Genomic DNA, 25,726 nt, shown 5'->3' with positions numbered 1-25,726 from the left:
CTGGGGGTCCTGACCCAAAAACAGATTTTGTGTGTGTGTGTGTGTGTGTGTGTGTGTGTGTGTGTGTGTGTGTGTGTGTGTGTGTGTGTGTGTGTGTGTGAGAGAGAGAGAGAGAGAGAGAGACAAACCTGTTGTGGGGGGATGGGTCATGTGATTGCCACCCTCACTTCTGGACTCTGAAAGGCTCAACTTCCTGATTGGTAGATACGGGCATCTGAGACAGTTTTGTAGGGTAGTGCGCTCAATTGGTAGCCTCAAACTTGAGAGCCACAGCCTTAAGTTATCAAAAACAAGTGAAAAAAAGTTCTGGTTTCAAATGTCATTAATTGAATGTCAGCATGGAGCATCCAGCAACTGTGTCTTTCTTCAGTGCCTGTCTCTGTACTGAAAACACCTGTCTGAGTTTAGACCTTGCGCTCTCTACATCCACAGAGTTTGTTGGAATTGTTAGACAGCGCTGAGCTAGCCTTGCAAGATGGGGGATTCTGCCTTCCACTGAGTTCCAAAACTGTAGCATAGACAAACTACAGTCTGCTTCTTTTGCAATATTTTTGTAAGCAGGCATCTCCAGCCTACAATTCTTATCAAAGCCAGAAATTGCATTAAGTGAGTTTAAATCCACCATCAACAGATGCATTTGTACAGGGTCAAAAATAGGCACTGTTTCTAGGAACCTTGCTGCAGGTTGTGAAACTTTTGAGCCATTTTTGCTACATCGCTTGACTCTTCCCCGTAGTAGTAGTATTGTTCTTGCATGTTCAGCGCAGCTCAGACACCTGCTGACCACTGGCATTTAACTCAGCATTGTCAGAGTGGTTTTCATTTTGACTGTGCTTCAGCCCAGAACAGTACGTACATCCATTACTTTGTTGTATGCTTGGTAGATTGTGACATGTCGAGATTCAAACCAAATGATTAAGTCCATGAGTCCTGTGACATTCTTGGCAACAAACTGAACATCCTCTTTCAGCTGAGCATCGTTTAGAAAAGTGGACAGTTCTGTTAAAACCTGCGTTTTCGGTGTCAGTGTCAGCTCTTCTGAGACAAACTCAGACTAGTACTTCAGGTGAGCTGCATGGTATTGGACAGGCCAAAACTGGGAATTCCAATGAGTAATTACTGGCTCGGGGTGGGGGGGAGAATGCAATGTTTTTGTTCCCCAATTTCAGTCATGTTTGCAATGTGCTGCCTGTATTGAAGTTTGAGGTTAGGGCAGTGTTTAAATATCTTTTTAATGTAGCTGACCAGTTTATTACCTTTATCAAACTTGCATCTCCACAGCTCACTGACAAGAGAAATTATATGTGGATTACATGTAATATGGACAGCATTTTGCATCAGACCTCGGAGAAACGATTTGAAAAATTGTCACAAGTTGCATTGTCACTTATGAAAGTAGATACTTTGTCAAAGTTTGCACTGTTAACTACACTATACTTTCTCAAGCGATAATTAACAGCACCCTAATAAATGCTATCGGCGAGCACTGTTAGCTTTCTTGTCTATACATCTTTGGCCTTGTCAGAAATAAAAATCAAACAGAACATGCAGTACACCGTTGTCTTGCTTAATCGGTGGACTCATCCGAAATAATTGCAAAAGACTCACATGAGTTAATTTGACTTAATCACCTCAAAATGTGTAGCAAAAGCCTTTGGAAGGTAGTTCTGTTGTAGCTTATTCGCACTTGGTAAGCAACCGGCATTTTGTACATTCCGTTGAATTAACTCATGCAGCTTTGGATGATCAAGTTTTCCAACGGTATATTAGCACTTGCAAATGCATGCACAAGTTCCATTCTAGCTAAATAACAGGTCTCAGAGCTCTGTCTTATTAAAAAGAGAAGATATTTTTTAAAAACTTTTTTGTTTACCAGCAATGCACTATCCGCAGCCCTCTTTTTGCTTCGATGGGTTTCCGAGTCTAAGTGGCACTGAACTGTTGCCCAATGTGTGAGATCCAGTGAAACACTGCAGCTTATACAAAATAATTTGGCTTCCAAATTCTTTAACGTGATCCGCTGCAGTAATCTTTGAGGTTTGATTTACTTTGAACACTCATTTTACAGTAATTGCACGTCTTCTGGTAGGCAATCAACTGAGATCACTGTATTACAATACCTCCCCAATGTCCATATCTACCACTCAGTGAGTTGAGCCCAGAGTGTGATTTGCTACTGTAAAGTGTCAATCAAAAAATTCTGTCAAGTGCCTCACCTTTCTTTTTATTAAAATAAGCTAATAATTGCATCTGGAAGGAGGGGCAGTTCCCTGTACAATCTCCCCTCTCCAGGCAGCTGCAAAAGGAGGGGGACAGGAAGCGAATGGGGATGAGAGGGTGCGGGAGAGATACCCAAGAGCAGTCCTGCAGAGAAAGAGCAAGTCCTGTCCTGCCCCATGCCTGGATTAAGCAACTAGGACAGTGGTTCTCAAACCTTTTTACTGGTGACCCCTTTCACATACCAAGCCTCTGAATGAACCCCCCCCCCTTTATAAATTAAACACTTAATACATTTAACACCATTATAAATGCTGAAGACAAAGCGGGATTGGGGTGGAGGCTGACAGCTCACGACCTTCCATGTAATAACCTCCCGACCCCTTGAGGGGTCCCAACCCCCAGTTTGAAACCCCCTGAGCTAGTAGCCCTCAGCTTGGGTGCTCCCAGCAGCACAGGGAAGATCAAACCCACCTCTTGGTGCCTCCTCCAGCTGCAGGAATCTCTGGGGCTGCTGCCCAGTCCCAGAGCATCCTGCAGGAGGGGGAGGCACCCAGAAGAGGGTCTGATCTCCTTCCCCCCCACCCCCCAGTGGCTGTGCAGGGGGATGGACAAGTCCTGTCCCTCCCCAGACCAGACGAAGCTAGGAACCACCTTTGCTGGGGTGCTCCTAGCACCAGGGAGAGATACGATTTCACAGGGAAAGGCTTATTTCATGGTCCATGACCCGTTTTCCACGGCTGTGAAATTGGTAGGGCCCTAGCCATGGGGCAGCTGGAGAAGAAAGCCAAGGTAGGATGACAAAGGAGGCCAGGGATTCCCCCCCTTCCCTCAGTCTCCCCCACCAGATAGACGAAGGTGCCAGAGCAGAAGACTCACCCATCGCTGGGGTCCACCCTCAAGCGACGGTGGTAAGAACAGCCACTGGAGTGGGGGGGGCAGGGGGAAGAATATAAAAAGGGGTGAGGGTAGGGAAAACAGATGTTACCCACTCCGCTCCATGGGGCTGCACATGTGGGGAGGAGAGAACTAATGGAAACTGGAAGGAGTAGTCAAACAAATGAAAGGGAGATTGGGGATTACAGTTGGCACTGGGGTGGAAAAAAATCCCAGCTCTTCGAGCTGCACTGTAGGGACTGTATAAGTAAGTGTGTGGGGGGTGGGGGTGGGGTGCAATGATCGGTGAGATAACAAGGGCAGGGAATGCACAGTACATGGGGCGAGTGGGGCCAGCTGAAGCAGTAGGTAACAAACAGCAAGGGAATAGCTCAGGCAATGAAATGTGGGAGAGAGGGGATAACAAGAGGACTATGTGACGTGTGTGTGTGAGGGGGAAGATCAGGAGCAGTGAACCATAAGCGGGGGACTTGTGGACAAGCAGGGGGAGAAGAGGGCCCAATTAGCGCAACAGAGTGAGGGAAATCTGAGGAGGAGCACATGCGCACCCATGTGAACTTGCCTAGTAAGTAGGTGGTTACTGCAGACCCAAGGCAAGTGAAGACAGGCAGGTGGTGAGCAGACTCAACGGGGGCGTGGACAGAGGGCTCCAACATAACTCCTCCTGCCCTCCCAGCAGCAACGGCAGAAGCCAGCAAGCAGCCTTTTTCTCCAGCAGCAATGGGAAAAGGAAGTCCGTCCAGAGTGATAAGCACATCTAGGAGCGCCGCCAGCTTTTTTGCCGCCCTAGGCAGCAGAAGGTCCCGCCCCCGAAATGCCGCCTCCGACAGAGGCGGCGGAAGGTCTGACCGCCACGGTTGCCGCCCCCCCAAATGTTAGTGCCCTAGGAGACCGCCTAGGTCGCCTAATGGGTTTCGCCGGCCATGTCACTTTTCACAGGTGGTCACTAATTCTGTGTGTCCAAACTGATAGAGTCTTACTTGCAGGAGTTTTGGCATGCACAGCTGTAAATGAAGTCAATGGAGCTGTGGCTTTGAACACAAAATGTCATATAATGCTAAGTACTCCAAAAAAGTCAGGTCTTAACTGTGTCAAACTGGGCACCCAAGTTTAGTTGATACTGTTAACTTTAAGCTTTCTGTGCTTCAACTTGCCATCTGTAAAATAGGGATACTACTACTCCCTTTCCCCACCCCAATCTCACAGGGAAAATAAATTGATCAATGTTTGTGAAGCACTCAGGTCTTACACTGATGAGCACCATGGAAGAGCCCACGATGACATAATTCTGTACTGGAAGAAGGGTTTGAATAATGTGCTGTAAATAAAAAAAGACCTAGAGTCACATATTGAACAATGAGAACAAGAAGATATTGAACACCACAGTGGACACATCATCCTGTTCACTAAGCCAGGCAATCACATGCAGGAGAAGGAGCGTGTTCAGTGTGCACAGAATCTTTAAGATTTTAGCTGCTAAAATCTTAAAGAGCTCTATGACGATGTGTAAACAGGTTTTCCCAAAGGCTTCTAACTTGGCCAAGTTCGGGTGGATTTTCAGAGGATCAGTAAGAGGCACATCCCTGACACAAAAGCCATCCACCAGCCAAAATTTTAAGTCCCTGCTCCAAAGCATGTGGGCATTAGAGTTTCTCAGAAAAGTAAATCAGAAGTTTTTGAAATGGTAGAAAAGCATATTTTTCCTTAGCCTTGTTCTCAAACAGGTGAGTTGTTTTGCCCTGAAATTTAAAAACAAAACAAAAAACTTTAGCCTGAAGTACACTATTTCAACCCAAATGGCTTAAGTTTTGACAAAAAATAAGCAACTGAGAACAGTCTTATAATGGGAAATGTTGGGCAACTTTAGGTAGTGCTACCATACCAGCCCCACCATAAGTAGATCCCCATAAAAGTAGATCTGATACTCTTAAAATCCTTCACAAAAAAGGTAAAATATCAAAGGTTAGTATGACTAAAAAGTTGTCCAGAGCACTTTTGAAGTATGTTACATTTACTTTGTAGTCTGGAAGCCAGCGATAATGCCAAGGGGTAGCTGGCACCTCCCCCCAAAATAGTTATTTCTACCCCTTCTGCCTGAAGAAGCAGAATAGTAAGGGAACAAACCGCTTCTGCTGCTGTGGTATACAAGGTGTGACTGTGGAAGTGATTGTTTGTATTTCACTAAACAAGTACTTCCTTACCTCAGAGAACAGGAGACTGCTGCTGAAATGCACAGCCTATAGGACACACACCATCTGAAGTGATATTTCAACTAATGACCATTCCTGCATCCCTGCTTGATTGGGGAATATCCCTGAAGGCTATGACGCTGCAATTCAGACAGAGGCACCCTGTCTTCCTCTCCCCACCCCAGCAAACAGAAGCCAGAGGGGTTAGCTGGGAGGGACGCTGCTCTCAGCCTGGCCAGATCCCTTAGGTACTGGGCCAGAGCCAGGCCCAGGCCAGTCCACATGCAGGGGGGCAGGTGCAGTTACACCCACCCACCCCTAGCCCAAAACAGTAGCTTGCAAGAGGGGCCTGGGACCCACCTGTGACACCCTTATTTCTGTATACAACTGAAAAAATATCAAGTGATCATTGACAATTTCAGAACTTTTCTGAAAACAAAATGCAAAGAAAAGCAGCTACTCTAAAATTTGCCACGACTCACCCTCAACTTCAGAAATAGGCCTAACTTTGGAAAAGCCAGCAGGAGAGTGCTCTACCAGCATAACCTCTGAACTCTGTACCTTAGGTTATGTCTACACTACAGTCGGGATCAACACTCTGAGATCAATCCACCGGTGGTCGATTTAGCTGTAGTTGCGTTGCGTAGGTTGACTTACCGCGGTAGTGTAAACATAGCCTTAGATAATGACAAAGGTGGCATCGTAGAAGAATCTGAAGTAGAACATTCAGCATCAGATTCACCACCAGATGAAGACGACGTGGAAGGAAATGACTGGGTAATATGGTGAACAGAAAGCTGAAATGGAACCCACTTGATAACAAGGTCATCCCAGGGAATAAGATTCCACCAGGACCAAGTGATATTGTGCAAGTTGTATCTGACGGCCCAAAGCAACCACACCTAAGATCTTATCCTCAAATAAAATACAAGAACGCGTGGAAGCAGTTTCAGAAGAGCAGCTTGGTTTATGTTCATGGATTGAATATAGCAAAATACCAAATGCAGCTTACTGCTTCCCATGCACATTTTTTTCCAACCTCCACTGCTGTAGAAAAATCTGTTTATTGGTAATGGATTCAGCAATTGAAAAAAAGCTCTGGCAAAGGATAGAGGATTCTAATAGGATGAAAATAGAATCACAAGAGCTGTCAAGTGGTATAGGTAGGCTTCATTTGAAGATATTCAGTCAAAAGATGGTCTTTCAGTTCAGTCACAAATTACTGACACATTTGATTTACTGCAAGAGAACTGTATGTATATCAAAGTTGTGGTAGATGTCCTGCAACTCACTGCAGTCTGGAGGATTGCTCAAAGAGAAAGCAGCAATGACAAGGGCAACTTCCTGGAGCTTCTGACTAACAGCCAAATACAACGATGTGTTAAAGAAAACAAAGTGAACCATGCAATGCAAAATACACCCATTCATCAATACAATATGAAATCATTCAACATTCCTGACAATATATTTGAATGCATAAGCCAAGAAGTGAAAGAGGCTAATATTTTCTCTATATTGGTTGACAAAATTAAGGATGTTAGCAAAACAATTGCACTGAGGTATTATTTGCATAGCACTGTATGACAGATTTTTTGGTTTTCATCCTGCCAAGTCACTTGATACAAAGTCCTTAAATATGTGAAGAACACATTGTCAGTGTGGTATTGATATACAGAACTGCATTTCTCAGACTTACGATGGTGCCAATATTATGAGTGGAAATTTTAGTGTGCAAGTTCCTACGGGAAGAAGTACGGCAAACATTGCACATTCACTGTTTCAACCACAGGCTCAATTTAATTATTGTTAATGTATGCAAAGAAAACAAAACATTGGATATCCCCCCCCCCCCCATATCCTGGATCAGATATACTTGCTAAATTCATAGCCTTTCAAAAGGAAGTACAATCCAAACAAAGTTTTGGAATTGAAGTTGTGACACTCAATGGGCATGACAAGTTTCTGCTTGTAATGCTATGAAAAAGACAGTTTAATCCATTCTCGTGTCACTAGCTGTATCAAGATATGTCAAGAGGTGACAGGGCAGTGGATGCACAAGGTGTTAGTGCAGACTGACTTTAAGTTGAATTTTCCTTCACATCCAAAGGAGAACAATAAAGTTACCTGACAACTTGCAAGCAGCTGAGTGTGACTTGTCTCAGGTATGCTTATCTATGAACACTAATATCAGTGAATTTCTGAACATGAGTGATTTGGAAGATGCATCTGATGAAATATGGAATCAAGCCATTACAATCGCTTCAGAAAATTATTTCAAGCTACCTGAAGTTTGGGGACTACATAGCTGTGTATGAATTGTGTGGGACTAGGTGGGATTATTCCTCCATCTAGTGCTGCCTGTGAGAGAATATTCTCATGCCTTCCATGTGTGCAAGATCACCTGAGGAACTGCATGACAAGTGATCGGCTAAGGGACTTGGCTGTCATGGCTACTAAAAAACAAAGTTGAAGTCTCTTGAACTGAAGAGCGCTGTCAACAGATTTGCTGCTGCTCACAACAGGCACATCAAGCTTAAGAAGGTAAATAAATTGTCAGACATTTATCCCCATTCTATAAAGTATGTGTAATAAAATCCTTGCTCCCCCAATAATGGCTCGTCACCCCTTTGCTCCCTGAACTAGTTATACTAGAGTTGCCCCTGCTGGAAACATATGTAATTCTGTCGACATATTAATGATAGAAAGGTAAAAGGTGTCATTTGATTGAAATTATGATTGTTGATTTTTTTTTTAAAAACCAGTTATATCACCTTCCATGGGGTGGGGGTGGGAGTGGGGAGAATGAGACCCATCTCTACCCCAGCTCCAGGTCCTTCTGTTGGTGGGAATTGATATAAGGTCATTGGAAATGGATGACTACAGTTTCATTTGAAAGCTCTTTCTCTCATGAACACAATGGTACTAAACATGACAAACCTAGAACAATTACATAGATATAGATGAGAAAATGTTTAAAAATGAATGTTTTTTAAATTATACTTTAACGCAGGCACAAACACAGTTAACACAATACTCTCAGTTGAGGGCCACAGTTTATCAGTTAATGCTCAGAACATGACACCAGATATATAGATCTAGATCTCTCATATATTTATTTATTTATTTATATTTTAAGATTATTATAATGGAAAGAGTGCTTTAAGTTTATTTGCGATCAGTAAAAGAAGCAATTCAGTGGTACTGATTATCAGCTTAGTATATTATGCCAAGAGTTGTAATGAGGCACTGGTTAAAATATCAGCATCCAGCTAGAAGTTAGTAGAATCCATCCAAACAGTATGCACAGTTACATAAAACATACATTTAATAATTACAATCCCAAAAGAATTTAAAATTTCCTATCATTTTTAAGCATCACTGGGAAGATGGAACACTGACTAGTAGCTGAATCTTTAGAAAATACCACTCCAAAAGACCTGGTTAAAAACAATGCTTGGTGGCACATCATATGCTACAACAAGCACACCCACAAACTGAATTTGGAAGGTTGGAAAGGAAGTACATTGAGCATCTGGGAAAAAGTTGAAGATGTCGGGCAAGTGCTAGCTGTGGGCAAGGCTTGCCTTATACTAGAAAATCATGCCATGAGACCAAGAATAACTGCTTCTTGAAGGCAACCATTAAGCACACTTTCAACATGTGTAACAGGTGAGAAACAGCATGAAGCAGTCACTCTAAGGGCTAGTCTACACTGGGGGGGGTGGGGGAGAGATCGATCCAAGATACGCAACTTACGAATAGCGTAGCTGAAGTCGAAGTATCTTGGATCGAATTACCTGGGGTCCAGATGGCGCGGGATTGACAGCCGTGGCTCCCCCGTCGACTGTGCTACCGCCGCTCACTCTGGTGGAGTTCCGGAGTCGACGGTGAGCGCGTTCGGGGATCGATATATCGCGTCTTAACGAGACGCGATATATCAATCCCGGATAAATCGATTGCTACCCGTCGATACGACGGGTAGTGAAGACGTACCCTTAGCAAGAGCACTGCACAGAAAGTAAAGTTAAGTGAGGGTATTGATTCAAGACGCCCACACATACAATGAATATCACATTGAGCACTACATCAGGAATATATGTAATATGTTGCATCAAGAAGGTAAAAGTAAAGACTCTGATTTTACAACTGTAAACTGTATGACTGAGCTGGAGTTTATGAATTACCTTGCAGAGGTTCTAATGGGGATAGGGGAAGTGATGGCGATGGCCAATGCACAGGCTAAGTATGTATAGAAAAATATGTGGTTTGAATGGGAGTGAAGAACAAATGCTAAACAGAAAAGTTCTTGAAGACTCAAGATTAACTATGGATATGGACATAATTTTTAGCAATCCTATCTACAGAAATAAGTCACAGTGCATATTCTTAAGAGCTGCAAAAGACATGCAGCTATCAAAAGCAGAAGGCGGCACTTAAGTCAACAATAATAGAGACCATTTGCAGCTGCTAAATTTTTACAGAAAAGTTTTTTGTCCTACAGTAAGTCGGAGTTTCAGGGATCCATAGCTGATGTCAACCCTGAAAAAAAAAAAAAAAATAGTGACACATGTACTTCAACTGGTGCATCAGTGGTCACAGGGACTTCAGCACCAGCATGAGGAGCACAAGGCTGTCACTTTAATGGAAAGCTTCACATACGAGTGCTTAACTGAAAAGCAGATTTCCAAAACGTATATGACAACTATGTGACATGTGTAATCTACCTTTACAAATGGCTGTTGGTTTAACAATTCATTCCAAAGCCCACAGAAAATTCCTCGTGAAGCTTATGCATATATTGGGTCCTCCACTGACCACAACAAAGTGTTCCACATGGAGACTCCAACTGCAAACAAGGTTATTTGCCACATGGAACCGAATGAAGGTTTCTATATTCTCTCAGACTTTGTCAAAGGTAGATCTATATTTTGTGCTGCCAATAACTTAAAGTTCCTCAAAGGTACAGCAGATGGCAATGGTACCCTTTGCGCTATTGTTATGGTCTGCTACCAGGAGCATATTAAGAGAGACCAGTCCCAGCCTCAAGTGCTGTCTGGACCAGCAAAGAACCACTCCCTGAAGGAGCTTCATGATTCACTTTCCTACCAAAGGGTACTCCTAAGGGAATTCTGCATCAAAAAAATTATGCAGAAGTCTGCAAATTTTATTTTTCAATAAATAAATGTGGAGGCTTCAACATGGTAGTGGGGAGCACAGGCCACTGGCTGCACAATGGGGGATCTGGATGCACGCAAGTTCATTGGGTGGGGGTTTCCAGGTGCAGAATCCCATTGCCCCTGCAAGGGTTCCAGGTGAAGGTGGTTCGGGCTCAGCAGGGGGGAAAATGGGTATGGGGGCTCAGCGAGAAGGGGTTCGACGGGCCTGATTAAACAGGGGAGCTCCAGCTACTGCCAAGCGGATGCTGGGCTCCTGCTTCCCCCCATTCCTCTATCCCCCTTCCTTCCCAACTGCCTCCTCCCCTCACCCACCCCGGGCATTCTGTTGTACAGAAAACAGGATGGCTCACAGCACACAGGAGAGCAAGAACAGCATTAGTACCACAAGACGGCATCCATCTGTAGAGTCAACTAGCCATAGGGGAACCCTTGTCCACCTGGGCAGCTCTGTGCTTGCAGAAATGGGGGGCAGCGACATGTGACCCTGTGTGCCCCCCCACCTCCCCTCTCTTTAGAGGGGCTATACCCCTGGGCGTCCCGAGCTGCTTATGGAGATTTACCTCTGCCAGCTGCTCTGGGCACTGGAAACCATGCCAGTGTGTAACTGCTTTGCATCTTCCCTTTGCTTCCCCATCATTTTCTGTGGGGAAGCAAAGAAATCTGCAGGGGGACATGAATTCTGCATGCACACAGTGGTCCTGAATTCCCCCAGGAATAAAGGTCCAAAAATTCTAAAGTAAGTCATCCAGCTTTCAATGAAACAGTAATTAAATTCGCTATAGTAGAGCTTTCCCCATTCACTAACCTTGACCTAACTTGATTAGTGCGCAAAAGTAGGATGCGCTCCAGAAATGAAAAAAATCATTCAGTATGGCTTCCATCGAAGAGCCAGAAGATGTACCCTCAAGTGATCCGGTCACCCAGGACATACCATACTGCACCATTTCAGGAGAAAGGTAGATTGCAACTTGGTCAGCCTTTAAAACTCAGCACCACATGAGGTGCCAGAGTAAAAGACTCATATATGCATCCTGCCAACCACAACTGCTAGCCTCACTGATTGCTCAGGTCACTCAGAAAAATCGTTACGAACAAGGGATCGTGTAATAGTCCGGTGCGGGGGTCGCGCCCTCTTAGGGGCCGTCGGGCGCCAGGCCGCTTCACTGCACGGCCAAGTCAGACCTCGTATCCGGGAGGTCTAAGGGTTCCGCCCCTTAGGCAGGGGCTAAACAAAAGGCTCCCTGCCGCTGAAAGGAGTTCCAGCCCTCAGGCAGGGCGGGACAGTGGACCAGTCCTAAGCTCCGGTTCCTTCAGCCGGAGCTGGGGACTTACACAGTTCAATAAGCCCGAAGGCTAGCTCAGAGCGGGGTGATACCCAGGGTTCGAAAAGGGGCTCAGGTCCTTGTGGGAGGAGCTGAGCACTAACCAATAGTTCAGGGGGGCTCAGGTCCTTGCAGGATGAGCTGAGCGCCACAAACTTAGTAACTCCAGTCCCTCAGTCAGGGAGTGAGCAGGCAGGTAATGGCAACCCAGGCCCTAGGTCGGGGCAGCAAACAATCAGCCCAGGCCCACAGTCAGGGCTGAGCAACAGAGTCAGTAATTCAGCCCAGGCCCTCAATCAGGGCGGGGCAGCAAACAGTCAGTCTAAACTCAGGCCCTCAGGTAGGGCTGAGCAACAAAGTCAGTGGTTTAAGCCCAGGCCCTCAGTCAGGGCGGGGCAGCACAACAGCAGTTTTAGGCTCAGGCCTTCAGGGAGGGGCTGAGCAAACACACACGCAGTTCAGGGCTCAGGCCCTCAGGGAGGGAGAAGGAGAGACTGCCACCCGGCGTGGGGGTGGCAGGGGGGAACACAGGCCCACCCACTCCACTGTGTTCCAGCCCGGGGCCCTATCCGCAGCAGTCCGTCTGCCGCGGGGTCAGTGGGGATCCTGCCCGCAACACACTGACATAGGCTCGGGGTCTGCTATCCCCGGGCTACTTCCCATCTCCTCCTCCATGGGTACCTGCTCCTCGCTGGGCTCGGCAGCGGGGTCCCACACCATGGGCTCCTCGGGTTGCTGGGGGTTGTCTAGGTCGGGCCGCTCCTCCGGTCTCGGGTCCGGCTCAGGTCCGGGTGGCTCCTCGGGGTACCGTGCTCGGGGCAGGCTCGGCCAGTCCACCTCGGGGTACCTTCCTTGGGGCAGTCTCGGCCGGTCTGCCTCGGGGTACCGCGCTCGGGGCAGGCTCGGCCAGTCCACCTCGGGGTACCTTCCTTGGGGCAGTCTCGGCCGGTCCACCTCAGGGTACCGCGCTCGGGGCCGGCTGGGCCAGTCCACCTCGGGGTACCTGCCAAGCGGGAGGTTTGAGTGGCGCTGGGTATTAGAGTGCCTGGGTCTGGGGAGGCTCGGCCCGTCTGCGTCCAGGTACCGGGCTCGGGGTAGGCTCCGTCTCGCAGGAGCTCGGGCCGGAACGTCTGTCCTCTCCGGCCGCTCGGCTCCAACTGAGTGTTGGGGCCGGGCTTTTATACTTCCTGTCCCGCCCCTTGACTTCCGGGGGGCGGGAACAGGTGGTGGTAGCTCCGCCCACTTGAGTGGCGGCTCTGGCTCTTCCCCCTCTGGGGTTGGCTCCGCCCACCTGGGTGGCTGTTCTGGCTCCTCCCTCTCAGGGGCCGTCGGGAGCCAGGCCGCTTCACTACAGATGCGTTCACAAGTTATCAAGTAATGGAATGACACTGGGTGACTGAGCGCATGCAAAATTACCCTCCTTTCTCGGGCATACGAGTCTTGGAGAATGGACTGCTCACACCATTTATGTATGAAATACCATGAGCTCACAAATAAATCCTTCAGCTAATCAAATGCTCTTATGCAAACACCAGATGCTCACTAACCTGCATGTTTGGCAAGCAACCTACTTTGTACAGAAATTTGCAAGTGCAGCGCGGACAAAGATCAGTGTGATGTTTTAGCAGCGATGCCCTTGATAGAGAGGACACCGATGACTACTTTGATGAATAAATGTTTTCAATCCTCCATGTCAAGGCTGACTTCCCTAGGATTAGTCAAGATCATTGTGTTTATGTAACCAATACACTGCTGTGTTAAAGTAGAACTAAAAATGTTGATTTTTAAAATTTCTCAAATATCTACATACTTGTTCTAGGTTTGTCATATTTGGTACCATGGAGTTTATAGGAGAAAGTGCTTTTGAATGAGACTCCTCTGAACCCATTTCCGACAACACTATCATCAAAATTTTCACCAGCTGGAGGATGCAAAGCTGGGAGGAGTAGGGGGAATTCTTCCCCTTCCATGCCACAAAGGAGGACACCATGGAAATAATGATTTTTACAGATCAAATGACAAATCCCTTTCCTTTAAACCCTCATTCCATGGGTGAGGGATAGACTATACTATGCTCCCAGACTATCGTTATATCAGTGTGTTCTACAGAGTACAAGTGGAATCATATATACACATAAATAAATAAATAAAAGAAACATACTTTATCAGACCTGCAGTCCACTTAATCCTGTATTCTGCAGTGGTTGGGTCCAGATGCTTCACAGAAAGATGCAAGAAACCAGACAGAAGTGGGATTAGCTGCACCTCATGAAGATCTCAACCTAGTCTCTGGTATTTAGAGAGAAACCCTGAGCCATGAGGTTCTCTCTTCCAAAACTCTAAAAGAAGAGTAACTAAAGACCTCTGGATATTCTGGTTATCCATATAATTGTCCAAAACTTCTTTGAAACCTTCTTGTCCTCAGTGACATCCTGTAGCAATGAGTTTCACAGTAATTACATACCAAGTGAGAAAGCATTTCTTTATTATAGAATTTGTCACATTTCAATTTCATTGAATGCCCATTTGTTTTAAGAGACCAGGACCTTCTGTTCTCCTGATCTACCTTCTCTAGATTTGTTATATCCATTCTAGGCTAAGGTAAACAATCCCTGATGTTTCAGTCTTTATGTGAGAGGTTTTCCATACCCCTAATCATTCTCATTAACTTTCTTTGACCTCCCTCCTTTAAGATGCAGTGACCAGTACTGACAAAGTATTCTAGATAAGGGCATCAACTACTGATTTATAGTGCTATTACATTTTCTGAATTGTTTCCCATCCCATTCCTTACACATCTTAACATTGCCTTTTTGATTGCAGCTGCACATTGATCAGAAATCTTTATTGAGCGGTCTATAATGATGTCAAGTTTCTTTCCAGACTGGATATTGTTTAGAACTCTAAGGTACATGAGTAGTATTCCGCACATTCCTAAGTGTGCATTACTTTGCAATTTATCAACATTGAAAATCTGCCACTAAGTTGCCCATTCAGCTAGGTTGGTTAGGGTCCCTCTGAAGTTCTTCTGTGTTCTCTGGACTTGACTAACCTAAATAACTGTCATCTGAAAGAGGTTTTCTATCTCACCATGCATCCTTCTTTCCAGAACATTATTAAAGTGTATGGTAACACAAAAGAAAGGAGGTAGCAAAGGAGATGCACAAACGGAGAAGTGCCACTCCATGTTTCTTCCATGCTACAGTAGAACCTCAGAGTTATGGACACCTTGGGAATGGAGGTTGTTCGTAACTCTGAACAAGACACGATGGGATGCTCCTCAGGACAGACTGCTTGGAGCAAGGGCTCACAGCTCTGCCTGGCGAGTGGGAGAGGGCAAAGGCAACTAGTTCTAGCCCCCTGGGCTGCAAGGGTGATGAGGCACCTGGGGGCACTGCAGCATCAGTGGGCACACAGTGCAGGCTGTGGCCCTTTAAAACTGAGCTGCTCCTCCAGAGTGTAGCGTGCTGGCAGGAGCTTGGGCTTCAGTAGCTTACATTCCAGGCCAGGTTTCAGTAGCAACTTGGGAAGTTTATTTCCCAGGCTCTGAGCTTGCATACTTCTCCCCCTTCCAGCCAGGGTGGGGAAGAGAGGAGAAAACAGCATTCACCACCTCTTATCTGTAAGTGGCTGCCTTGCACTGTGGCAAATAGGGGGTGGGAGTGGGGACAGGCAGCCCAGATGTGCCTACCTTTAAGATGCAATACAGGCACAGTACAATATTTGCTGGTTTTGTCTCTGCTGATAGCTTACTTCCGGTTCTCCATTGTGTCCAGTTGACCGGTCAGTCTGTATCTTTGAGGTTCTACTGAACTCTGCTAATGTCACTGACAAAACCATGCATCTCTTCCATGGATAGAGGACTGCAGTCTCAGATGGGTCAATCCCTCATCTTTCTAAAGTACAGAATATGCTTAAACTTTAAAAAAGGAATTACTAGTAACATCCCCTACAGATCTCGGTCATAGCCAAGACCATATGCCCCTCCACATAGATGGGGATAAAAAAAGATGTTATATCGGTTTACACTCTAGAGATGACCCCTTAGAAGTGTTCTCTTTTGAAACAGCCTTCTGTCAATCTCGAAAGTATTATAATGATAATAAATGAGGTCAGCAAAATGAACAGTCCATTTCATAGTCAAAAATGTACAGGGTGAAATAAAGACATCACAGTAGAACCTCAGAGTTACGAACACCTTGGAAATGGAGGCTGTTGACTCTGAAAATGTTCTCATGGGTGAATACCCACTTCGTCAGATGCATGTAGTGGAAATTTCCAGAGGCAGGTATAAATATGCAGGCAAGAATCAGTCTAGAGATAACAAGGTTAGTTCAATCAGGGAGGATGAGGCCCTCTTCTAGCAGTTGAGGTGTGAACACCAAAGGAGGAGAAACTGCTTTTGTAGTTGGCTAGCCATTCACAGTCTGTTTAATCCTGAGCTGATGGTGTCAAATTTGCAAATGAACTGAAGCTCAGCAGTTTCTCTTTGAAGTCTGGTCCTGAAGTTTTTTTGCTGCAGGATGGCTACCTTTAAATTTGCTATTGTGTGTCCAGGGAGATTGAAGTGTTCTCCTACAGGTGTTTGTATATTGCCATTCCTAATATCTGACTTGTGTCCATTTATCCTTTTACTGGCAACTTCTCTTCTCCTTCCCCACTTCAACCAGAAATAGTTGATAGTCACACTGGAATTATATGTGGTACACAGATTATAACTGCTGCACTCGTAGGGATTAACAATGAAGTTCACCATAACCAAAGGGAAGTTTCACTACAAGACCCTGCCTACGTCAGATATTTGGCATGCTAAAGAACCATCTGTACCCAGAGTATGCCTATTAATGCCACTTGACCACATCTAAAATTTCCCCCAAGTATGCACAGGCATTCACATCATTTTCATTAGACTTACTTTTAGTCTTCAAGAGAGTTCACAGTACAAACTGGATGGAAGTCACTGCTGTAATGTTTTACTATTTCCTTCCTATATGGGACTAGTCACTGCTTTGGTGGCTTCTCAGATTTATTTTCTATACTTCACTGCTCAGGGATGAAAGCTACAGAAGCCACTTACCTGTACACACACCACAACATATGCTATGGTGTTGATTTGTGAGTTATTGTCCTAGTGATCAGCTTCCTTCTGCCTGAATTGTTACCATGTCTCAGAGGAGGCCCTCCTCTGAACATACTACCAGCTGGCCTGAGACCAATATACAACCCCCGGCTGACCATCTGGGGAGATTAAGTGACCCAGAACAGCAGAAATTGGTCCAAAGGAAAATTCTGGTGTATGACCAACTGTTTAAGCAGCATGCTGAGAAGGGCGTAACTGAGAAACTAACAGTACAGAGAGATCAAAAGGTCCAAATACACCAAGGCACCGGTCAACAGTAGGCTCAGGATTGACTATGTCCATTTCACAAGAGCTGGACCAAGTCTTTAGCACTTTCCGTTTCACCAACCAGAGATATATTGGACCAGTGGCTCCAAACCTTTCCAGACTATTGTACTTCTTTCAGGAGTCTGATTTCTCTTGCATACCCCCAAGTTTCACCTCACTTAAGACCTACTTGCTTACAAAATCAGGCATGAGTGTCACAGCACACTATTACGGGGGGGGGGATGATGCTTACTTTCTCATTTTTGCCATATAAAAATAAAAATGTACATAAACAAATTTTATGAAATTTTAGTTTGTACTGACTTTACTAGTGCTTTTTATGTAGCCTGTTGTAAAATTAGGGCTGTCAATTAATTGCCGTTAACTCACGCAATTAAAAAAATGATTAATAGCAGTTTTAATTGTATTGTTAAACAATAGATACCAATTGAAATATATTAAATATTTTGGATGTTTTTCTACATTTTCAAATATATTGATTTCAATTACAATGCAGAATATAAAGTGTACACTGCTCACTTATTTGATTACAAATATTTGCACTTTAAAAACAAAAGGAACAGTATTTTTCAGTTCACCGCATACAAGTATTGTACTGCAATCTCTTTATGGTGAAAGTGTAACTTACAAATGTAGAAAAAAAAATAACTGCACTCAAAAAGGTAAAACTTTAGAGCCTACAAGTTCACTCAGTCCTACATCTCGCTCAGCCAATCACTCAGACAAATAAGTTTGTTTACATTTACGGGAGATAATGCTGCCCACTTCTTGTTCACAATGTTACCTGAAAGTGAGAACAGGCGTTCGCATGGCACTTTTGTAGCCGGCATTGCTAGGTATTTACATGCTCGATACGCTAAACATTCGTATGCCCCTTCATGCATTGGCCACCATTCCAGAGGACATGCTTCAAAGCTGATGATGCTTGTTTAATAAATGTGTTAATTAAAATTTGTGACTGAACTCCTTGGGGAGAATTGTATGTCTCTGGCTTTATTTTACCCGCATTCTGCCATATTATCCGAGACTATAACATGAAATATGACTCAGCACATGCTATTCATTTTAAGAACAGTTTCACTGCAGATCTGACAAAATGCAAAGAAGGTACCAATGTGAGATTTCTAAAAATAGCTACAGCACTCAACGCCTTTCAAAATCTGAGAGGGACGAGGTGTGGAGCATGCTCCACAAGTCTTAAAAGAGCAACACTCCGATGCAGAAACTACAGAACCCCAACCACCAAAAAAGAAAATCAACTTTCTGCTGGTGGCATCTGATTCAGATGATGAAAATGAACATGCACCAGTCTGCACTGCTTTGGATTGTTATCGAGAAGAACCAGTCATCAGCAGGGACGCATGTCCTCTAGAATGGTGACTGAAGCATGAAAGGACATGAATCTTTAGCGCATCTGGCATGTAAATATCTTGCAACGCCAGCTACAAAAGTGCCATGCGAACACCTTTTCTCACTTTAAAGTGACACTGTGAACAAGAAGTGGGCAGCATTATCTCCTGCAAATATAAACAAACTTGTTTATCTGAGTGATTGGCTGAATGAGAAGTAGGACTAAGTTGACTTGTAGGCTCTAAAGTTTTACATTGTTTTGTTTTTGAGTGCAGTGTTTTTTTACATAATTCTACATTTGTAAGTTGCACTTTCACCATAAAGAGATTGCAGTACAGTACTTGTATGAGGTGAACTGAAAAATACCGTTTCTTTTGTTTTACAGTGCAAATATTTGTAATAAAAATAGAAAGGGAGCACTGTATACTTTGTATTGTGTTATAATTGAAATCAATATATTTGAAAATGTAGAAAACATCCAAAAATATTTAAATAAATGGTATTCTATTATTGTTTAACAGTGTGATTAATCACAATTACTTTTTTTAATCGCTTGACAGTCCTATGTAAAACTAGGCAAATATCTAGATGAGTTGATGTACCCCCTGGAAGACCTCTGTGTATTCCCGAGATTCTCAACCAGGAGTATGTGTACCATTGCATTAGACAGTATATTGGTTCCTTACAATGGAGTGGTGAGGGGAGGGGGAAGAACAATTTCTCTGAATTGGATAGGTCAGAGGGACAATCTCAGAAGTGCTAGATTTCTCCTAGTCTAGTCCTAGTGGTTAGGATTTTCTAAATAGAAAATTCTGCTCCTTTCAGTAAAAGAATTAAACTGCTCAGAATCAAATTCCATACAAGTCAAGACTGGACAGAATTGTCCTCTACTTATTCTTTTGAATTTGATCACTCTCTGAAAACAAGTAAACACAACAAAATGGTAAAAGGACACTTGCCTGGCAGTTGAAGTAAATACTTGTATGGCTCTAAAAGAATTCTTTCAGAGGTTTCTTCCATTCCCTCCATTTCAAGAAGCAGTGTTTCACTCTGTCAAAGAAAGGAGACTTCTTACTACCACAATCAATGTTAGAGAATTAAAAAAATATATATAATGGAAGTCAGCCCCTAATTCTAAGAAAGAAGGGAAGAGATAAGCATGCTTAAGGGATTTAGGACAAAGGCCCACTTAAAAAGTGTTGCTTGAAAGAAAACCATCGCTTTCTAACCATCACTGGCTTTACATTACAAAATAAAGTCTGCTTGCTGTTGCTTTATATACTTTAACCAGCACGTTTTAAAAACAGGGGAACTTGTTTTGATTTTTGAGAAAGCAAAAACCATTTAAATTGAAATTCATTATAAACAATTTTAAAATCTGCTTTGATGTTCGGGTCTTTAGACATTTTAGATATTCTGGCAAATGGGTATTTAAAAAACTAGCTAATAGAATCCCACACAACTATCAAGCACCATTATGTAGATATTTCTAAAAGTTAGAATCAGAATAATTCAAATTCTAAACATGTGTTTATGTCCAGGAACGAATACACACAATACACAAGTTTACTATAAGCTTCTGGATTAAAAATAAAACAAACTGAATTTTTAAGGCATATTTTAAAACACTCGAAATTTTTGGCTTACTTATTCTTTCATATTTGTTTTAAAATTCATACCATTATGTCTGCTATGTCCTATTCTTTTATATCCGTTTAAGTGTTTGATTCTCTATCCTTGTTTTTTCTACCATGTATTCCATTTGTGTCTCAAGTTCTCTTACTGCCAATTATGGATTTGTCTGTATATCTTATTCATCTTCTAATGTTCATTTCTCAGTTCATGTCCTCTCTCTCTCAGGCTCTCCATTTGTGACTTTTTTCAGATTTCTTTCTGTAATCCATTTTCCTTCCTCTCACCTCTAACCTTTCTTGCTGCACTGCAGATGCAGCAGCTCAAAACTCAATGCTTTTAATGTCATCTGAAGACTGGAGCTGCAGTGGTAGTATGAAGTTTCATTTTACTTCAGCAGCAGCCCTTGCCTGTTTAGAAGGCATCTTGCAAGGAGTGTTTTGCCTTAGCAGTTGAAGAATGTCCTTGGCTACCAGCCAAAAACCCTGCTGCTAGATTTATAAGTGTAATGTACTCATTTTGAAAATAGGCATATGAAGGAGAGTGATCAAAATTTTTGCTAAAATGTAACTTTATTCCATTTACTATTTCCAGACCGTTTTCCTAGATGACTCTTGGTAACAGTTTTCTCCACATACACAGGAAAGACTTGTATTACAAAAAACATAAATTAACACTTAATGTAGCGCAGCCTCCTTAACAGTTAGTTAATTTATGGGTAATCCAGACTGCAATACCCTTCCTCACACTGAACAGAGTACCTTGCACCATTAGTCGCACCAAATTCAGTGGGACTACTTGCGAAGTAAGAATATCACAATCTTACCCCAAAATAAGGATGGAATTGGGTAAAGAAATAGAGACTAGGAAAAAAAAGACAAAGGGAGATCCTGGAAAGGTGAGAAACAATTCTATGAACTGCATTATGCAATGCTATGAGTTTATCATATTGCCAAAAAACTGTATTCAAATGGTTATCCAAACACATGCCCTTTTTGTAAAAGCACAGGGCCAAAAGCTAAGATTCTGAAAGCTGTTAATTTCAGAGAATACGAATTTGAAACTTAAGATTTCCCCCCAGATGTTTCCCAGAGCTATACAATATGCAGAGTTAGTTGCACACTCTTCTGCTACAGTAAAAGTATTTGGCAGTTATTGCCAAATGAGATTTCTAGAGAAAAATGGTTTTTCGATAGAGTTCTTCAAAAGGTGAGCATATAGGTTTACCCTCTCTTCAACATAAAAATGTTGTTTTGTGATGCCTTACGAAGTTCTCGATCAGATACAAAATATTCAGAAATTCCTACTCACACGGTGCTGCGCTCACTATGCAATGTCTTCAAACTGTTACATACATGCCCAACCCTAATTCCCTCTGCCCTTTCACAACAAGAGGTCACTAGTTAAGACAGTTTCCCATACCGAGCTGTAAGTCACTGGGTGGTCCATGGAGAAGATATCATTGCCTCTTTCTTGTTTCCAGATGCTTTTATGGGTGTCCAGACTAGGCTTGACAATCTGGTCAATTGAGCAGTCAAATAACGTTAACCAACCATCTATTTGATCAAGGTAAAATATTGTTCTATATTCCACCAAGAATGCCCCAATGTAGGAGGTGACCTAACCTTTTAACTGCACCATAGAGCCATTCTTCAGAACTTCATTTTATTGAGTTTCTCATTTTTCAGCGTTAAAATAACTCACTTAAGTAACTTGTTTTTTGTAATTAAGCATAAGAATTTAAAGCTAACCTTATTGGAAATCATACAGTATTCTTTTGGTACTGCTCTAATAGTTAACACTTTAAAATATCTGACCGTTTGACATTTGACAATATTTGACCAATTATTTTTGGACCAGTCAAATGCCCAACCTTAGATCGGACTATTTTTTGTCAAGAAGAGAAGGGAATCCTACAGAAGCAGCTGAAAAAAATAAAAGGCAGCCTAACTACTTATACAGAGAACAGGAACTGATGGTCAATGCCACAAGAAGAGCCCCATGAAGAGGAGAACAAAGCAGTCAGGCAGTAGATCCACTGCAAGAGGGTCAAGTGGCAAGGCAACACATCCAGTAGAACAAAGAACAGAATGACAAGAAAGTCTGTGCAGGGGAAGGGAATTTAAAAAAAAAAAAAAAAATAAAAATAAAAAAATAAAAACATACAGGCAACAGAAGCATGTCCTCTTGCACAAGTGGCAGAGAAACTTGAACACTGAATAAGAGAAAAGAGCAACACTAGAAACTGGAGAGGGCAGATGAAGACTAAAAACAAATTCCGCACCCTGCCCATTGCATTAGACACGCCTTGCACAAATACATGAAAAAAATAATGGGAAAGTAAGCAACTGATCAAGTTGCCATAAAGGAGTTATGCAGTTGCAAACAGACTAGGAGGTGATCTATGAAACCTCCTCTATTAACATATGGTCCACAATATGAAGGAGCTTGAGAGCCCCCCCATTAGGAAAAAATGACATTTAAAAAAATAACTATACTTTTTGACCGTTTCCCAGTGAAAAAATAAAACAAGGTCTCAGTCAGCCTCATGTCATCTCTGTCACCCAACACATCTTCGGGTCACTGTGAATTAAATTTGAGCAAACTAAGGCCACTTTACTTCTGAATGAGTGCACTCACAGGGATTTAACATGCTGTTTTCAATTAACGGAAGATGTGAATTTAAGTAAAACTAATAGCAAAAGGAAGAATAAAAAGATGGAAGATATGAGCACTCTGCGCGCACACACACACACACACACACACTAAAGACACTGAACAACATTAATCAAGGAACCAAAGGACACAGAAGAAATTCCTGAATTGCCTCTGCACTCATGCTAGGAGCTGGGGTAACAAACAAAAGAGTCTGGAATTGCTCATTTATGAGCACAAATTTCGTCTAGTTTGTAGTACTGAAATCTACTGGGATTATGTGCATGATTGGAATGTTAAAACAAATGGTTATAACATTTAAGAAGGATGGAGTGGGCAAAAGGAGAGGGGAAGTGGCGCTATGTCAAAGATAGCATTACCTATTTCTGAGTCTCTGAACTCAGAAGACAGTGATCTTGAATGCTTATGGATCAATGTCCTAAAAGATGGGGTATTAGTTGGTGTCTGGTACAGATCACCAAGTCACACTAGGTTCCTGGGGGCTGGTCATCCTGTTCCCTATTTATAATATTTAGGAGGGGAAAGGTGCATGCTCACAAGGGACTTCAGTTTGACTGACATGCTAGAAGTCTCATGCTTCCCATACTAAAACATTCTTGGAATTTCTAAACATTACAGATGACAATTTCCTAACTCAAGATGTGTTGAAGCCAACACAGGGGAATTCTTTATTAGACCTTGTCTGAACAGATAAAGAGGAAGTGATTACAGAACTAAAATTAATGGTAGCTTCAGTACAAGAGATCATAAATAAGTAAATAAATGTGCAAGCAGAATAAAGTCCATACCAGTAAAAAAAAAAATAAAAAAAATAAAAAAAAAAATTATATATATATATACATATATACATACACACACACATACATACACACACACATACATACACACACACTTGGTTCTTTAGTAGGGCCACTTTCACAAAGCTGAAAACAATTCTGAGCCAAATCAGCTGGAAGAATTTAATTAGAAAAATGAATAACTGGAAATCATTTAAGAACACCTTACAAGATGCCCAAAAAGCCACAACAAAAGAAAGCAGCAGATCTAGTTAAAAAAAACTAATCTGCTTTAGAGGGGAAGTGAAAGCATGCATATAGATATAGATAAAAAACAAGTGGAAAAAAGGGAAAGTGATAATGAATGAATATAAGGCAGAAGTTACAAATTGTAGCAAGCTGATATAGGAAGCCAAGGGACACAACGAAAAAATAAATAAATCTATGGCCAGCAGAGTTAAGGACAATAAGAAGGAGTTTTGCAAATATATTATGGACCATCAGGATTCTTTTTGTTCCTTACTAGCTGAAAGTGGTAGAATCATCAATAATAATGCAAAAAGACAGGAAGTGTTCAATAAATATTTCTGTTCTGTATTTGAGGAAAAACAGATGATATAGTCTCATCATAAGGTGTATAACACTTTCCATTTCACTATCTCTCTGGAGGATGTCTACTAAAGTTAGATATTTTTACCTCAGCAGCTCCAGATAGCATTTTTAAACCTCTGGGATTCAAGTTAATTGGAGAGCTCACTGGATTTTTAATGCTGATTTTCCAATGTCTTGTAGCAATGAGGAAGTTCCAGAAGACTGGAAAGACGCTAATGTGTGCCAAATTTTTAAAAAGGGTAAATGAGATGACTTGGGAATTAAAGGCCTGTCAGTCTGACACTGATCCCAGACAAAATAATGGAGTAGCTGATACAGAACTTGTTTAATAAATAAAGGCGGGTTAAGTAAGGTAATTAATGCAAAACTGCATGGGTTTATGGAAAATAGACCCTGTTAAACTAACTTGATTTTTTTTTTTATGAGATTACAAGTTTAGTTGATGAAGGTAATGGTGTTGACACAGTATACTTTGACTTCTAACGCATTTCACTTGATACCACACAACACTTCAAATAAAAGACTAGAATGATATAAAATTGACATGGCACATGTGAAGTGGATTAAAATTGGCTAATTGTAACTATAAACAGGGAATAGTCATGGATCAGTTGTATTTCCAGTCGTGTCCAGCAGGGATTGGTTCTTGGCCCTATGCTTAACATTTTTATCAATGACCTGAAGGAAAACAAAAATCACTGAAAGTTTGTTGATGACACAAAAATTTGGAGAGTGGTAAATAAAGAAGAGGACAGGTCCTTGATTCAGAACAATCTAGATCACTTGATAAACTGGGCACAAGTAAACAATAAGCATTTTAATACAGCTAAATGTAAATATATACATCTAACAAAGAACGTAGGCCATGCTATACGATGGGGGTCTCTTTCCCAGGAAAGAGTGACTCAAAAAGATTTGGGGGGTTGTCACAGTGGATAACCAGTGGAACATGAGCTTCTAGAGTGATGCTGTGCCTAAATGAGCTAATGTGATTCTGGGATGCATAAACAGAGGAATCTCGAGCAGGAGCAGAGATCATTTTATCTTTGTATTTGGCACTGGTGCGTCTGCTGCTGGAATACAGTGTCCTGTTCTGATGTCCACACTTCAAGAAGAATGTTGATAAATTGGAGAGGTTTCAGAGAAGAGCCATAAGAATAATTAAAAGACTAGAAAACATTGATAGACTCAAAGAGCTCAATCTATTTAGCTTAGAAGGTTAAGAGGTAACCTGGTTACAGTCTATAGTATCGTGGGGAACAAATATTTAATAATGGGCTCTTCAATCTAGCTGAGAAAGGTATAACATTATCTAATGGCTGGAAGTTGAAGCAAGACAAATTCAGACTGGAAGTAAGGTGTAATTTACCACTGGGACAATTTACCAAAGGTCATGGTGGATTCTCCATCATTGACAATCTTTTTTCTAGGAATTATTTTGCAGAAACTACGGCCTGTGTTATACATGAGA

At 42.5% G+C, this 25,726-nt stretch overlaps 1 protein-coding gene across 1 annotated transcript in view; it reads right to left on the bottom strand.

Annotated features, from left to right (window-relative positions):
- Positions 1-19,588, bottom strand: part of GGPS1 (geranylgeranyl diphosphate synthase 1) — a 48,215-nt gene extending 28,627 nt beyond the window's left edge. The window contains exon 1 of the mRNA XM_065401918.1: positions 19,519-19,588. Coding sequence (XP_065257990.1) covers positions 19,519-19,588 — 70 coding nt within the window. The remainder of the gene's footprint in view (positions 1-19,518) is intronic.
- Between the last annotated feature and the right edge of the window lie 6,138 nt (positions 19,589-25,726).

Source organism: Emys orbicularis, chromosome 3, assembly GCF_028017835.1.
Source record: "Emys orbicularis isolate rEmyOrb1 chromosome 3, rEmyOrb1.hap1, whole genome shotgun sequence".
NCBI classification, from domain to species: Eukaryota; Metazoa; Chordata; order Testudines; family Emydidae; genus Emys; species Emys orbicularis.
This window is presented reverse-complemented; position numbering and strand designations above follow the sequence as displayed.